Source organism: Girardinichthys multiradiatus, chromosome 9 (genome assembly GCF_021462225.1).
Source record: "Girardinichthys multiradiatus isolate DD_20200921_A chromosome 9, DD_fGirMul_XY1, whole genome shotgun sequence".
Taxonomy (NCBI): Eukaryota; Metazoa; Chordata; class Actinopteri; order Cyprinodontiformes; family Goodeidae; genus Girardinichthys; species Girardinichthys multiradiatus.
Window position 1 is genome coordinate 1315435 of NC_061802.1, and position 16059 is coordinate 1331493.

At 41.1% G+C, this 16059-nt stretch overlaps 2 protein-coding genes across 6 annotated transcripts; both read right to left on the reverse strand.

Annotated features, from left to right (window-relative positions):
• Positions 1–777: 777 nt before the first annotated feature.
• Positions 778–3115, reverse strand: LOC124873780. The gene is made up of 3 exons (XM_047374740.1): positions 2580–3115; positions 2343–2448; positions 778–2134 (listed from the first exon to the last, which is right to left on the reverse strand). The coding sequence occupies exons 1-3, from the start codon at positions 2999–3001 to the stop codon at positions 1604–1606; spliced, it is 1059 nt and encodes a 352-aa protein (XP_047230696.1). The 5' UTR covers positions 3002–3115; the 3' UTR covers positions 778–1603.
• Positions 3116–6829: 3714 nt separating this feature from the next.
• On the reverse strand, positions 6830–15815 carry si:dkey-261j15.2 (uncharacterized protein LOC794828 homolog). 5 transcript variants are annotated; one of them, XM_047374716.1, is made up of 6 exons: positions 15595–15746; positions 13725–13880; positions 13292–13404; positions 9761–10850; positions 7923–8045; positions 6830–7841 (listed from the first exon to the last, which is right to left on the reverse strand). In XM_047374716.1, exons 4-6 carry the CDS (start codon positions 10833–10835, stop codon positions 7663–7665), a joined length of 1377 nt encoding a protein of 458 aa, XP_047230672.1. In that variant the 5' UTR covers positions 10836–10850; positions 13292–13404; positions 13725–13880; positions 15595–15746; the 3' UTR covers positions 6830–7662. The 5 variants fall into 5 exon arrangements, with proteins under 5 accessions (XP_047230672.1, XP_047230673.1, XP_047230675.1 ...); XM_047374717.1 differs by lacking the exon at positions 13292–13404 and having other exon boundaries at positions 15698–15815; XM_047374719.1 differs by lacking the exon at positions 13292–13404 and having other exon boundaries at positions 13725–13877; positions 15698–15791.
• Positions 15816–16059: the final 244 nt, after the last annotated feature.

Genomic DNA, 16059 nt, shown 5'->3' on the forward strand with positions numbered 1-16059 from the left:
GACCAGATTAATATTCCACAAGTGTACCTGACTTGATATTAAGAAACGTACCAAAGACTTTTGGTAAAATCATCAGTGAAGTGCATGTTGTATTTACACATTTGATCTTTTTCAGATATTAAAATATGATTGCAAAAACAGCAGGACTTTTTTTAAATGCACATTTTTTAACTATTGATTAATTTTACATAAAATTGTAAGCATATTTTAGTTGAAACTATGACACCTGACTATGACTATATTTATGTTTCATATTTAAGTCTGGTTGTATGGTGGGTCCTGTATTTAATTTTTATCTGCTATGTCTGCTGTTAGCAGTATATATCAAAATAATAAAATAGCGTTTAGTATCTAATTTATATTTTCCATAGTTTAGAGACATCAGACACAGTTATAAAAACACTTTATGTAATTTAAAATAAGTGATTGGCCTGTGATGGACTGGCGACCTGTCCAGGGTGTACCTCGTCTCTCGCCCATAGACTGCTAGAGATAGGCACCAGCTCCCCCGTGACCCACTATGGAATAAGCGGTAGAAAATGACTGACTGATTATCGTTTATTTGTTATAGGTCAAAAATTGTTTTATATAATTTAGTAAGGGAAAATTTGGTTTTTCCATATGTCAATCAGAACCGATCCATGGAAGATGACCCCATCAGGTCTCTGGGTGATTCAGTGGTGCATCTCCTGAGTATCTGAAGTTCAGCCCAGAGTTCAGTTGGTTTGGCCCTCCTAAACAGTGACAAGTTACTATGTGGCACAAAGGGAAATGAACAGCCTTCCCTGTTGAATGTTTATTCATTCACTTGTCCAGAAACACATTGTATGTGTAGAAACATATCAAAGCTCATCATCAAAGTTCTAATGACAGCAAAACTTTCTGGGGAAAATAACATAACATAATTGTACAAAATAAATATTTGGTGTTTACAAAGACTTGCAAACAGTAAACATTAAGAAAAAAATTACTTTTTTAATTTATGTAAATTTTCAAGTTATCAATGACAACATGTTGAACACTTAAAATAATGAACATAAAAAGGGAATTTAATAATATAAAAGATTCAAATCATGTTAACCAGCTCACCTCTAATGCTAAAGAAAGCATTGGTTAAGACACAAGATTAAAGCCATGAAAACATCTGAACACTTAAGGCAACTTCATGAAACCTAAACCTGTATGAATACATCAGAAATCAGAAAACTACAAAGTCCTTTACATAAAACACTAGAATTATAGTTGCTGGTGTAGCATAGAGGGACACTCCCAAGCTGAGGTCACGCACAGGGTCACTAACAGCATGTTTGTGTTTTTGCAACAGACTTAGAGAAGCGCAATGAAGAAACAGATTATTCCTTTCTTCTAGGAGACAAATTCAGGGTGTGGACACATTACTTTTATGACAAGTTAAAGCTGTATTTACAAAGAAAATTATTTTAAGGTTCTGTTTATGTGATTCTCAGTTAAATCTTCATGCTACAATACTGCTTTGCAATGGCAGTTTCTTATGTTTGAATGTACTATTGCTGATGATGAAAATTCTTCAGAGAACCTCTCTCTGTGAAAACTGCTAAAGACTGTCACAATGTCATGTGGTGTTTTAGTTTTTATATGTAAACGTTGTCCTTCTGTTCTTGAGAGAAGCAAATTTCTCAATGACTCTATGATTAAAGTCAGGGATGGTTTTGACAAGATCCTTCTCCATAGAGAGCATGGCCAAGGCATTGAGACGATCCTGTGTCATTATGTTCCTGAGAAACATCTCGATTATCTTCATTGTTGAGAAGCACCTCCCAGATTCAGCTGTGATCATAGGAGTTGTGATGAGAATCTTCAGCAGAGCCACAGTCTCTGAGAAGGTGTCCTGGAGATTGTTCCTCATAAAAACCTGGTACAGAGCCAAAGCACCACTGCACCTCCTGAACTCATCAATGCTGTAGATGAGGGCCTGTTCATTCTTCAGCTTGGTCTTGTTCAGCATTGGGTAAGCCTCCATGGTGGTGTTCAGTGCTGCATCAGGGAACTGGTTGTGGTGCTGCTGGAATCTGTCAGCCTGCAGCAGTGTGGCACTGATCAGATGCTTTGTGAAGGAAAACCTGTGATTTCCATGGTTCAAGATAGTGTCACAAACCTAAAAAATAAATTCACAAGTTTAATTCGATATGGAGATGGCTATAAGTGAGCTTTCTAATATATTATTTAATATATAAAAACTATTTGTTATCAACATCTTTTTATTTAATAGCAAAAATGTAAATAAGATTGCACCTCTATAAAAGTAGACATTTATATCATATCATATTGGACCTACTACTATAACATGGCTACAACTATCTCACCTCTGCAGCTACCCTCTGAAGATCCCCTGGGCCCAGCGTGCGACATTTCTTAGCCAGCTGAGGTCCACCGCCAATGTGTTCTCCACAGAGAGTAGGGAGGGAATCTCTGAAGCAAAAAATTAATCTTTAGTCGGCAGGTAGAAGAACAACAAATGTTAAAAGGTTAAGCATAATAGTGTTTAACACAAAATCAGTAAATCAGTAATATTAAACAGCAGAAGATACACATTAATTCACCTAATCTTTTGTATATTGTCTGTGAACTGCTGCATGATTTCGTGAACAAAGACTGAGTCGATGGTCCGATTCTGGAACTGGTTGTAGAGAATGTCCACATGAGGCATGATGAGATGGAACAAACTATCATCCTCCAACAGCCTCAAAAACCCCCCAGCTTCTCTCACAGTGGTGGGATCAAACTCTCCTGAGTCCCTGATGGTTTCAAAACACTGGAGCAGGTCGTCTTTGTGCTCAAAAACAGTGTTCGCAGCTCGGTTGTGGAAGTTCCACCTCACTGTGCTTGCTCTTGGGAGTCTGTGGGCCACCACTCTATCGAGCACGCTGGTTCTCTTAGGGGATCTTGAAAAAAAGCCAGAGAATCCAGCAAGGTCTGAAAAGAAATTGCTGACCTTTGGAATATGAAATGTCACCTGCTGCATGATAAGGTTAAGCTGGTGAGCATAGTGTGCATTTACACATACAGGTCCTTCTCAAAATATTAGCATATTGTGATAAAGTTCATTATTTTCCATAATGTCATGATGAAAATGTAACATTCATATATTTTAGATTCATTGCACACTAACTGAAATATTTCAGGTCTTTTATTGTCTTAATACGGATGATTTTGGCATACAGCTCATGAAAACCCAAAATTCCTATCTCACAAAATTAGCATATCATTAAAAGGGTCTCTAAACGAGCTATGAACCTAATCATCTGAATCAACGAGTTAACTCTAAACACCTGCAAAAGATTCCTGAGGCCTTTAAAACTCCCAGCCTGGTTCATCACTCAAAACCCCAATCATGGGTAAGACTGCCGACCTGACTGCTGTCCAGAAGGCCACTATTGACACCCTCAAGCAAGAGGGTAAGACACAGAAAGACATTTCTGAACGAATAGGCTGTTCCCAGAGTGCTGTATCAAGGCACCTCAGTGGGAAGTCTGTGGGAAGGAAAAAGTGTGGCAGAAAACGCTGCACAACGAGAAGAGGTGACCGGACCCTGAGGAAGATTGTGGAGAAGGGCCGATTCCAGACCTTGGGGGACTTGCGGAAGCAGTGGACTGAGTCTGGAGTAGAAACATCCAGAGCCACCGTGCACAGGCGTGTGCAGGAAATGGGCTACAGGTGCCGCATTCCCCAGGTCAAGCAACTTTTGAACCAGAAACAGCGGCAGAACCGCCTGACCTGGGCTACAGAGAAGCAGCACTGGACTGTTGCTCAGTGGTCCAAAGTACTTTTTTCAGATGAAAGCAAATTCTGCATGTCATTCGGAAATCAAGGTGCCAGAGTCTGGAGGAAGACTGGGGAGAAGGAAATGCCAAAATGCCAGAAGTCCAGTGTCAAGTACCCACAGTCAGTGATGGTCTGGGGTGCCGTGTCAGCTGCTGGTGTTGGTCCACTGTGTTTTATCAAGGGCAGGGTCAATGCAGCTAGCTATCAGGAGATTTTGGAGCACTTCATGCTTCCATCTGCTGAAAAGCTTTATGGAGATGAAGATTTCATTTTTCAGCACGACCTGGCACCTGCTCACAGTGCCAAAACCACTGGTAAATGGTTTACTGACCATGATATCACTGTGCTCAATTGGCCTGCCAACTCTCCTGACCTGAACCCCATAGAGAATCTGTGGGATATTGTGAAGAGAACGTTGAGAGACTCAAGACCCAACACTCTGGATGAGCTAAAGGCCGCTATCGAAGCATCCTGGGCCTCCATAAGACCTCAGCAGTGCCACAGGCTGATTGCCTCCATGCCACGCCGCATTGAAGCTGTCATTTCTGCCAAAGGATTCCCGACCAAGTATTGAGTTCATAACTGTACATGATTATTTGAAGGTTGATGTTTTTTGTATTAAAAACACTTTTCTTTTATTGGTCGGATGAAATATGCTAATTTTGTGAGATAGGAATTTTGGGTTTTCATGAGCTGTATGCCAAAATCATCCGTATTAAGACAATAAAAGACCTGAAATATTTCAGTTAGTCTGCAATGAATCTAAAATATATGAATGTTAAATTTTCATCATGACATTATGGAAAATAATGAACTTTATCACAATATGCTAATATTTTGAGAAGGACCTGTATATCTTGGACCTTCTTAGGTAAACCACCTGTGGCTCCTCGCATGACACTTGCACCACTATATGAATGTGAAATGAGATTGCTCTTCTGGTCCTCAGGGAGAATGGAGCTCAACCTGTCCAGAAGTGCTGCGGCGATGGAATCGGGTGTGGCATTTTGTAGAGGTATAAACTCAAAGAACCTCTCTTGGACATGATGGGCTTTGTCAATGTAGCGGATCACAACCACCAGCTGACACCGAGTGGAGATGTCCATTGTTTCATCAGCCTGGATGGAGACAAAGTCTGTACTCCTGATTTCTCCAACGATGCACTCTCTTAAAACTAACAGCATGCAGTCAAGGAGTTCATTCTGTACAGTCTTAGATGTTCCCTTAAACACAGTGGCAGTCTGGAGGTGCTCATATAGAACTGCATCCAGTGATGCTACAAAACCCAACAATCCTCTAAAAACACCAGGATTTTCTGAGCCTCCACTTTCATCATGGCCATGCAGGGCAAGTTCGAATGCAGCACAGAACTTAACACAGTCTATTACTTTAGACAGGATGTGCCTGTTTTTATCAACCTCCTCGTTGTGCTTACGGATGCCTACCCTGTAGCCTCCTTCTAGCTGAGAGGAAATGTCTATTTTCCCAAACATGGCTAGTCTCAGCGCATTCTTCATGTGGATCCCAGTTTGTTCATGCTTTGTTGCCTTTTCTGAAAAGTGCTTTAAATCAATCACACCTGTCTTAATCCACGCTAGCTCAGATTCTGATGTTTGAAAAAGGAGGCAGGGGAAGCAGAATAAAGCATTAGCCTCGCTACATGCAGTTAGCCAAGCCTTTTTGCTAAACCAGGTCCTGGAAAACAACCGAGTGTAGAGTCTCCCTCTGTCTTTTGACTGCTGATTAATTTTGATGTTTGGATGATCAGGTCTGAGCTCTTTTACTTCAAGTTTCTCCTGATACGATCTCTTCTGAAAAGGTTTTGTTTTAAGAGATTTTACTGAATTGTTTAGCTTCTCCATTCTGCTTCTCTGTGTCTCCGACTCCCGCCTGTTTACAGTCAAGCACCTACACTTAGTGAAATATTTGCCGCATACTTCACAGTAGAGCAAATTCATTTCATGTACTAATGCTTCTGAACTGTCCACATTGTCCGTGTTTTTTCTGTTGTCCTGAGGTCTCTTCTCTGGCTTCAGCTCTTTATCGTTACTTAATCTGGAGTTTTTCTGATTGCTCTGATGTTGGCTCTCTGCTTCAGGGGAATTGGCAGAGAGGTGTTTCTTGGTGGATTGTGGTTCATCTTTTTGTTCATAGTTAGGACTCATGAAGGTACCCGCCTCTTGTTTAAGTACAAGCTGCTTTTCATTACTGTGGAGATCTTTTCCCCCTTTAATCCATACAGGTTTTGTTTCATCCGGCTCCACTTTAATTTGTACAGGCCATGGTTTATCCTGTGTCTCACTCATCTGCTGCAGTTCTGGTCTACCGGAGAGTATTTCTTCATAAGCAGGGGTCACAGAAACAGTATTCCTTTCCTCCTTCACTAAAAGCTGCTCTTCTTCCTGGAAGATGTGCAGTTTAACGTCTTCTCCTTTAATTGGTCGAGGTTCTTGTTCCTGTTTATATTTTATTTCAATAAAGTTTGGTGTCTTATGAGAATGAGTGGAGTTCCCATCTTCAGTTATGAGAATATGATCAGTAAGAACCTCCAAAGTAGAAACAAACATGATGCTCTGGAAGGTCTGTGAGAATTAAGAACAGAAGAACAACATTAATGTACATTTTTGTGAAAGGCATTAAGTAGACAGTGTATAAAGCAGTTAGCGTTACCTTTTAAAAACAGATGGTGGGGTTATCTTTTCAGATACTGGCTGACTTACCCCACAGCAACCTAGAATAATGCTAGAATAAACAGTGCCAGGTCAGTTGTGCCAACATCTTCTGGAGACTAAAGGGTAGTTGGAGACATTATGGCACAAAGATGATCTTGACCTGTTGTGTGTTGCATGGTGATCAATACATTGTTTCCTTGGCTCATATCAACATTCAGCCATCAGTTTGTGCTTGACCTCTTTCTGATGTTACTGCAGATAAAAACCTGTGAATAAAGGACTTGTGTGTAGTGCTATCATGATATATTTTACACCCATTTCATTTACCAAAAATGAAAACTGCTGTAAAAACAAAGTTGGCTTTCTTATAGAAACTGTATTTATAGTTTTGTTAACAAAATACTTGACATTTTCACACAACAAAAATGAACTGAATAGCATTGACAAGCACACCCGTATTTACAAGAGTTCATTTATGCATATGTACTAATACACACATTTTATACATCGATATAAAATATGTTTATATATACAAAGTATATTGCCAAAAATGTTGGGTCACAGCACCAAATCGGTAAATTCTGGTGTTCCAGTCACTTCCATGACTGCAGGTGTAAAACGTTTGGTGTGGAGAAATGTCACTGGCATAATTCATTAAGAAGAAGCCTGGTCCTGAGCTCGAGCTTCTTTAACACTTTTGGGATGAATTAGAGTGGAGGCTGCAGTTCTGGTCGATTTCCTCATCTAACTTTGAACACATTCCTAAACCTTGGAAGGTGTTTACAGAATAGTTCAAGTTGCTTATGGCAAAATTCACAACAGTTATTTGATTCATGAATCAACCAACTTACTTCCTGGTTAAATCAGAGTTGGTTTTTAAACAGTCCTCCTCATCATGCTGATCATGACAACTAATCAACTCTACCTCCCCCCATGACGAGGGTTCAGACAGTAGGTTCACTGTTGAAAGTGGGCACTGAGGTTAAGAGTGTCGCAGAGTGTCTTGTGAACAGCATGAGACATCGTCAAGTTGGAATTGATGCTCATGACCGTTGTTGAGACCTTTTGTTGTGGTCTACCCACCACTGTGGTTGGCTCTAGCTTCAATAAGATGATGAAGATGAGGAAATCACCGCTGCATGCGTCTACTTAGATCTCCTTCTTACATGATATATCACAGCTGCTGAAATTAGTTGTATTTGGGTTGCTTCTCTTCCATGGTTTTAACCATTCTTTCTAGTAGGCCCAGCATGGCGGAGGTTGACTGCTCCATGTGTTGGAGCATCATGTTCTCTCTCTCCTCTGCCCTTGCATCAGCACTTTTGAAGTACTCCAAGATGTCCTGGGTCTCGTTTGTCTTCCTTTTTTCTAAAATAAATAATGATTTACTACGGTATAGCTTTGATCGGCATAAAACAATCTACCTTCAATAATCTGTACTGTACATACTTGCTCTTCTCTTTGGGGTTTCCCGAGTATTTTCAAAAGTGTCATCTGCATCTTCTGACGCAATAGTGCTTTCTAGTCTGGACTGACTAGTTGATGGTCCACCACTTGATGTTCCACTGTCCTCTGAAATATATAAAAAAGTAATACAAAGGTTTTTATACATGTAATAAAACATGCAACATGGTTAATATGCAAAATGGTACATGTTTGCCTTCAACCATATCAGAAGATGCTGATGCTTCCTTTGCCTCCACCTTCCACCTGTGTCTCAAGAAGTCAGGTGAAGATGCAACTGGAGAGACTGAATAGGAATAAGGCTGCAGATCCAGATCATGTCAGACCTAGAGTCCTGAAGGTCTGTGCAGAGCAACTCTGTGGGATTCTGCAGCACCTCTTCAACCTTAGCCTGGCCCAGAAGAAGGTTCCAGACCTCCTGTCTTGTTCCGGTACCAAAGAAAACTCACCCATCAGTCCTCAATGACTATGGACCTGTTGCCCTGACATCTCACATCATGAAGGTCCTAGAGAGACTCCTGTTGGCCCACCTGAGTAAGCAAACAGTAAACCATCAGGACCTCCTTCAGTTTGCTTATTGCTGTGGAGTTGGAGTTGAAGATGCCATCATACACCTGCTTCAACAAACCCACTGTTATCTGGACAAAGCCAGCAGGACTGTGAGGATCATGTTCTTTGATTTCTCCAGAACATTTAATACAATCCAACCTGATTTACTTTGTCAGAAACTCCAGAAGACTCAGGTGGAGGCCTCAACAATCTCCTGGATCAAAGACTACCTGACAAACAGACCACAGTTTGTGAGACTGAAGGGTTGTGAGTCTAACCAGGTAGTCAGCAGCACAGGAGCACCACAGGGGACGGTACTCTCACCATTCCTTTTCACTCTGTACACCTCAGACTTCCAGTACAAGACAGACTCCTGTCATCTGCAGAAATACTCAGATGATTCTGGAGTTGTTGGTGGATCAGAGATGGACAAGAAGCTGAGTATACGAAGGTGGTGGACCACTTTGTGGCATGGTGTGGAAACAATCATCTCATTTTGAACGTGAATAAAACAAAGGAGATGATTGTAGATTTTAAGAGAAACAGGAATAAGTCAAAAACTATTTCTATCGTGGAAGAAGAAGTGGAGGTGGTGGAGGAGTATAAATACCTCGGTGTTCACCTGGACAACAGACTAGAGTGGAGATGCAACTGTGAAGCCATCTACAAGAAGGGACAGAGCAGACTGTACTTCTTGAGGAAGCTTAGGTCCTTCAGTGTTTGCAGCAAGATGCTGCATATCTTCTATAAGTCTGTTGTGGAGAGTGTGATCTCTTCTACCATCATCTGCTGGGGAAACAGCATCAGAACCAGGGACTTAAAAAAGCTCAACAAGCTGATAAAAAAGGCTGGTTCTGTTCTGGAGACTCCTCTAGAACCTCTGGAGATCATTGTGGAAAGACGGATTCTTCATAAAATGAAGAACATTATGGAGAACCCTGAGCATCCTCTTCATGAGACTGTCCTACAACAACAGAGTGTCTTCAGTCAGAGGCTTCTTCAGATCTGCTGTAAGACGGAGCTACAGGAGATCCTTCCTGCCCACAGCCATCAGCATCTACAACGACTCTTTGAGGAAACCTTCATAATATGAGCTACAACAACATTTAATTTCCCTTTGGGATGAATAAAGTATTTTTGAATTGAATTGAATATGTGTTGATTACACATACAGGCTAGTTTTCTAGCTACTCTAACAATCCACAGAACTTTAAATTTGTCACTAATTTAGCGTGTACTCACATTTAGAGAAGTTGATAACGTGGGAAACTCACCATCATTAGCGGCCGATAACGGCGATGGCGCCGGTGTCTCTCGGCTTTCCAGCACTCCAGTTAGCTGGTTAGCTGGTCGACAACCTAATACATTGTCCAGCTCGGCGTAGTGGGCCGGTAAATTAATTCGCCCAACTCCACTACAGGATAGCTCTTTTTTAGCATCCCTGTATTCCTTCTTCATTTTTTTCAGCTTGTTTACGATCTGCTCTTTGGAGCGAAAATAGCCGGCCTTCTCCATCTGTTCGACCAGCTCACCATAAAGTTTTTCCTTCCGGGTGCTGCTTTCGAGTTTCACTTGAAACTTGGGACAAGCCCAGAATAAAATTAAATGTTGGGTTTCCTCCACGGACCACGGTACGTTCTTCATCTTCGCCATTGTTTCTATTGTCTGCAGGTTAGAGCGGCCCACGGGTGACGTCACGGGTCGTGCTGAAAAACCAGGTATTCTGCGGTGCCCGAGTTGGGCCACAGTTCGCGCCTTGGAACCTTTTTTTTTCGGTGAAAACACGTGACACTGGTTTGAAATCACGTTTGGGAACCGGAAAGGGCTCCGATCCACATTGGTGGAAAAGGGGTAGGGCTGGTTCTTGCTTGGTTCTGGTTCACCATTGCCTTCTTGCTCATACATAGAAGCCACTGTAAAGGTTTCAGCCTTGTCCTTCACTGCAAGCTGATTGTCATCTTGATCACTGCAGAGGTCGTTCTGTTCCTCTTTAATCTGTGCAGGTTCTGGTTCTTTAATATCAACAGGTTCTGCTTCCTTCAGCTCTTTTTCAACCCGTGTAAGTTCTAATTTATCATTTTTCTCCATCATCTGCTGCAGTTCTTGTCCATTGTGGAATATTTCCCCATAAGCAGGAGTCACCATGGAGGCTTTGGTCTCCTGCTTCACTAAAACCTGCTCTTCATCCTGGAAAATCCACAGTTGAACTGCTTCTTCTGATTCCTCTCTAGTCTCAATCATCTGCTGTTGTTTTAGTTCCTCCTTCATTTTTACAGTGTGTGGTGTTTTGTGATCAACATTAGATTTCATATCTTCAGTTATGAGAACCTCCCAAGCAGTACCAGACATGATGCTGTGGAAGGTCTGAGGGAATTAAGAACAGTAGAAGCAGTTTAATAATTTTTGTAAGATGCATTAATGGAGAACTATTAAAATATTGGTCATACCCATTTAATTTACATTTTACTAGAATGTATACAAACTGTTTAACTGATGAAGTACATTTTCTTTTTATTGAAGATTTTAGATGTCAGTCGTGCAGACATGGAGTCATTTACTCTATTTCCAAGATTCTCTAGTTGTCAAAAGGTTTTCATAAATAAACTAATGACAAACAGGAGGCAGCAGGAGGAAAAGATCAGGTCTTAGAATACACCAACTTACTAAGAGGACAGAAAGTTTCTATTACAGGTAACGACCTAATGGACAACCAGAAGAGAAGGGTGCAGTCCATCCCATAAGGTCCTTCATCTTTGACTCTCACTGTGGTCAGTAATATAACATCTGTGTTGCAGAAGACTTTAGTCTCTCCTTCATTCAGGGTCCCATGAGCCAGGATGCTCCAGCACCTCACTACCATCTCTCCAGGCTGGGTAATATCGGACTTTTCTTTTAGTTGGCCTTGAGGATTGCATGACAAAGGGTCAGCCACCGAGTTTCTCTCTTAGCACGTGTTAGCGGCTGCAGGACGCCCTTTTTTCTGATGCAGCCATCAGCAAAAAGGTAGCATCTGAATGCACCATACAGTCTTTCTCTCCAGAATGGAAAGATTAAAGCACAAAGGACTGAAAGGCACAAAAAATGCTTCCCAAAACACTAATGTGGGAGCAACGGATCAGGAACCCCACAGGGAGCACATTCTTGTTGAACTCGAGATCTCTGACAACATGGCGACGTGTCTCTAAGTTTTTAACTATAAAAAGTCTCTTTCCTGCTGCAATCAATGTAATGAACATCACCAATCAGTAGCAGACACATAATGGATGTGTGTGCTCGTTTATCCTTATCAAATGGGAAATGTTTTCACACTAAAGCTGCGTTCAAGATCACATGTTGTTGGATAAATGTATAATAAGGTAAGTTGTGCGAAACCAAAGACATACGCTGAGAATGACAAGGTACGGATGAATGAACATGGCTAAAGACAGTCAGAAGCTACAGCCTCAGGAAGCCAAATATGGGAATCTATGAGCCTGTGCTGATTCTAGGCCCGCTAAGAGAGGCTGTGATTAAAGGTCAACAGGACTCCTTTTACAATCGGTTCTGATCTCTCCAGATTATTGATAAAATCCTTCTCTGTTCAACAGGAGGTTTTGGTCTCCATTTTTGCCTCATTGTTGTTTGTGAAACATGTCTTACTCAGCGTCTGCCTCTTTAATGGCGCTAACCGCAGTCTGATTTCTAACAAAGATTAAATGTCAGCAAGAGATTTAACCCCCAAAATGAAATGTCTGCTTTCTAGTAAAGAGTACATGTCAGAAGAATAACTCTCTAAAAAAAATGGATCAGGTTTTATTGATACAAGGACGTGAAAACCGATGCATCTAGATTTAATGACCACAAGTGCATCTTTTAACAGCTGCTCTTCTGATGCACTTGCATTGTGCACATGCGTGTCCACAAATCAATCCCAATCGGATCAGAGTTGATTGGTTTAGAGCTCATTGTACATACAAAACACACCTATGATGCAATTTCAAGAAGGAATATCTAGGAAAGCTTAAGGTAGAGCATAATGATTCATTTAGGGTTCTTATGAAACTTCCAGTGTAATAGTGAAAAAGTTACTGTCCTGAGCATAAAAGAGAACAACCCAACAGATTTGGAATAAAACCATTAGCTGTCTTTCAGAATCAACATTTTCCAAGACTTTATTCTACAAAAAACCCACAAAGACGGCAAACCAAATTTGTTAATTTTCCTGACAAATTTATTCAGATCATGCTGCAAAAATCAGAACACCACAAAGAAAGTCTTAAGGGGTGCTCTGATACCGATACCAGCACTGGGTTTCTGTCTGATACCGATACCAGCACTGGGTTTCTGTCTGATACCGATACCAGCACTGGGTTTCTGTCTGATACCGATACCAGCACTGGGTTTCTGTCTGATACCGATACCAGCACTGGGTTTCTGTCTGATACCGATACCAGCACTGGGTTTCTGTCTGATACCGATACCAGCACTGGGTTTCTGCCTGATACCGATACCAGCACTGGGTTTCTGTCTGATACCGTCTGGGTGTACTCGCACTCAAAATTATTCTGATACTACAGAACCTAGTCCAAGTGTGACTGGACCTAATGGTTCCCTGTGATGCATCAGTCAGTGCAGATACTCTCCAGCCCAGTAAGCAACAGTGAACCACTTACATACTGCGTGATGTTGCTCCTTATTTTAAAAGTCAGATGCTAGAAAAGGAGCAATGTCAGGAAACCACAACAACCAACTGCAGGTAACTATGGAAACAGGAGTGAAGGTGTCCAGGGACAACCTGCAGGTGGTGAAAATCACAAGGCCCTTACCCTCGATGACCAGCCGTTGTCTGTTGTTAACGTTAGCTTTCAACATCTTCTCAAGCTGTGAGATTTAGAGCTGCACTGTGGATAATTTACTGGGTGAAGCATCGTCCAGCAAGCTAGACAGTTTCAGACCACCGAGGCCGAGTTATATTTAGAAGCTGTATTTACACGACAGGCAAGGCAGGGTGTTTTTTTCAAAAATAAAAGAGAGTAAAACTGAATCATTTGTTGCATTTATAATTCTATGTATGTAAAATAAACTAAAAGAAAAAAAAATGTGACTGGAAATAAAATACTTTCAAACTAATTGCTAGAAATGTTATAGCATAAATGAGCACTCACATCGGTACTGGGTATCAGGAAGTGCTCAAATGTGGATAGCGGCTGTTGATGTCAGTTTGAAAAAGTAACATCAGTGCATCAATACTTTTCTTACCGTCAAAGCTTCTCCGTCCACAGAGAAAGTCGGTAGAAGTCCAATAAATGTCCAGTATTCTCTTTGTGGAGTCCTTTTCCCTGGAAGGAAACTGAGTGTCTCTTGTCCTCAGAGAGGCCTGGAGGCTACCTGGTCTCTCTCAGGCTGCTGTTGCTGCTGAAATAGAGAAAAATGCCTGTTAGAGGTAGGCTGAAAATACTATCCAAGCTTAGATAGCGGCATATACATGTTTAGAAAACTACTTAGTTATAAATATCTGTTTTCTATTAAGTTTGTCCAAAGAAATTAAAAATAAGGTCAAGTTTCCATCAGTAAGTATTAAAAGGTGTTTTTTTCCTATATTTTATTAGTCACAGCCCATAAAACACGTTGGATTTTTGTTTGACCAAAATGTGAAACTAACTCAGTTGGATGCTTCTTGTTTCAAGCAGTTTGTTCAGTTCTGTGGGACTCATTCAGGGCCGACTTCTGCTCAAACTGACATTTCCCATCAGTTCATCTGTTTGAAACGTTCCTTCTAGTTTCACTAAAGCTTTAGAAAACTGGTGAACCTTGTGTTTTATATTGTTACTTTAGACTCCGGACTGACTTACTGAAATGGTATTTCATATCAATGACTTTTTCTAGGCACATGTGTAAAATTCAGGCTCATGGACCAAATCTAATTACACTGGAGGCAAATTGGTCCCCCAGGGTAATTATATTTAGTCCCAAGATAATTCCAGATGTTTGCTACAGCTGGCCTACTGGTAGACAGTGCATGCACCACTAAAACTAGCAAGTCCAGAATGCTCTGCTGGTAGTGTCAATCATGTTGTGAAATAACGATTGTTTGGCTATTAGAAACTATAATTAATAATCAACAACATTATTAATAAAGTTAAAATATAATATTTTTCAGTCAGACTAACAAATCAGAGCACTGGTGTAACTATTAGCAAATATAGTTAGCCATTAATGAACAAAATTACTTAAAAAAGTTAGAATATTTGCTTTTTAGTCATAATCAGGGGTAGTCCCTGATTAAGACTCATTTCCTAACAACATTCGGTCTTTCAGGTATTGATTGTCCTGTTAATCCCAGCACGGCTGTATGGAAGGACAATAGGTGAGATGCTGGACTGCAGCCTAAACAGAACAAGTTCAAAATATGTGAGCCAATTTTCCTCCCACCTAAACTAGCAACACTAAACTAGTTACCAAGCAAAGGAAAATAACCACAGTGAAATATCAATCAGGTAATGAATAATGAACAAAATGGATGAGGGATAACAAAAACATGAACTAATTAACTGAAAAATAAGAGAACAATGATATTTATAGGTCAGAACCAGAACATGGGACTGTGACCACTTTAGCTCAACAGCTGATAGACACCAGTGTGTGTGTGTTTGTGTTTGTGTTTGTGTTTGTGTGGGGCAACCAGACAGCAGGCTATCAATCAGGGTAACTGGCGAGCTAGCTAGCATGCACCTAGTGGCTAGGCTACTAGCTAGGCTACTAGCTAGGCTACTAGCTAGGCTACTAGCTAGGCTACTAGCACACCAGTGGCTGAGACAAAGAGAGCTGTGTGTGGGTCAGCCTGATGTGAAAGTGAAGTTAGAGGCAGTAGTAGGAAAGTAAACCCAAAGCGCAGGACTAGAATATTAAACCCAAATAACTCAATCTGTGAAGGTTTAACTTAACGGTGCTGTTTTGAACTCAAACAACGGATCCCTAATGAAATACAGCAGTGCAGAAACTAGAAGGAGCTTCAGCTCGGCTTGTCCGCTCCAGTCCAAAACACATGAAAACATAGCACAGTGAAATGATCTTTATATAGTTCTATCTCAACCTAATTGTATCTCTGCCCAAACACAAAGACACATACAATGAGCTGGCTCTTAATGTGTCTCTCGGAAAATTGGCTCCGTTTTTCCGGCTGGAAATCGGCTGCTCGCCACAGCTTATGATAAACCAAAGGCGCCTCAAACCTTCACTTTTACCACGCGTCTGTTCGTCCTGTTCTTCTTCTGGTTCTTCTTCTTTTGTTTTTTTATTGGCGGATGACAAACCAACCTAGGAGCATTTACCGCCACCTAGCGGTCTGGAGTGCGGTGTCATTGACAGAGGGAACTTAATTCACGCACATTAATGATGATAATGATGAGTGTGTACACACACACACACACACACACACACACACACACACACACACACACACACACACACACACACACACACACACACACAGTGTTCAGATGAGATACCATTCACCTCACCTCCTCATCCCAATACATGTTGAAAAACATCAGTTTTAGTCTTTTTTTAAACAGACTCATGCTTGGACATTGCT

Coding starts and splice junctions, on each gene's coding strand:
- LOC124873780 (XM_047374740.1), bottom strand. CDS start 3,001: ATGCAGCAGGTGACATTTCATATTCCAAAGGTCAGCAATTTCTTTTCA. Junction 2,449..2,579: donor GACAATATACAAAAGATTAG/GTGAATTAATGT, acceptor TTTTTGCTTCAG/AGATTCCCTCCCTACTCTCT. Junction 2,135..2,342: donor TTCAGAGGGTAGCTGCAGAG/GTGAGATAGTTG, acceptor TTTATTTTTTAG/GTTTGTGACACTATCTTGAA.
- si:dkey-261j15.2 (XM_047374717.1), bottom strand. CDS start 10,835: ATGTCTGGTACTGCTTGGGAGGTTCTCATAACTGAAGATATGAAATCT. Junction 8,046..9,760: donor GTTATCGGCCGCTAATGATG/GTGAGTTTCCCA, acceptor TATATATTTCAG/AGGACAGTGGAACATCAAGT. Junction 7,842..7,922: donor AACCCCAAAGAGAAGAGCAA/GTATGTACAGTA, acceptor TATTTATTTTAG/AAAAAAGGAAGACAAACGAG.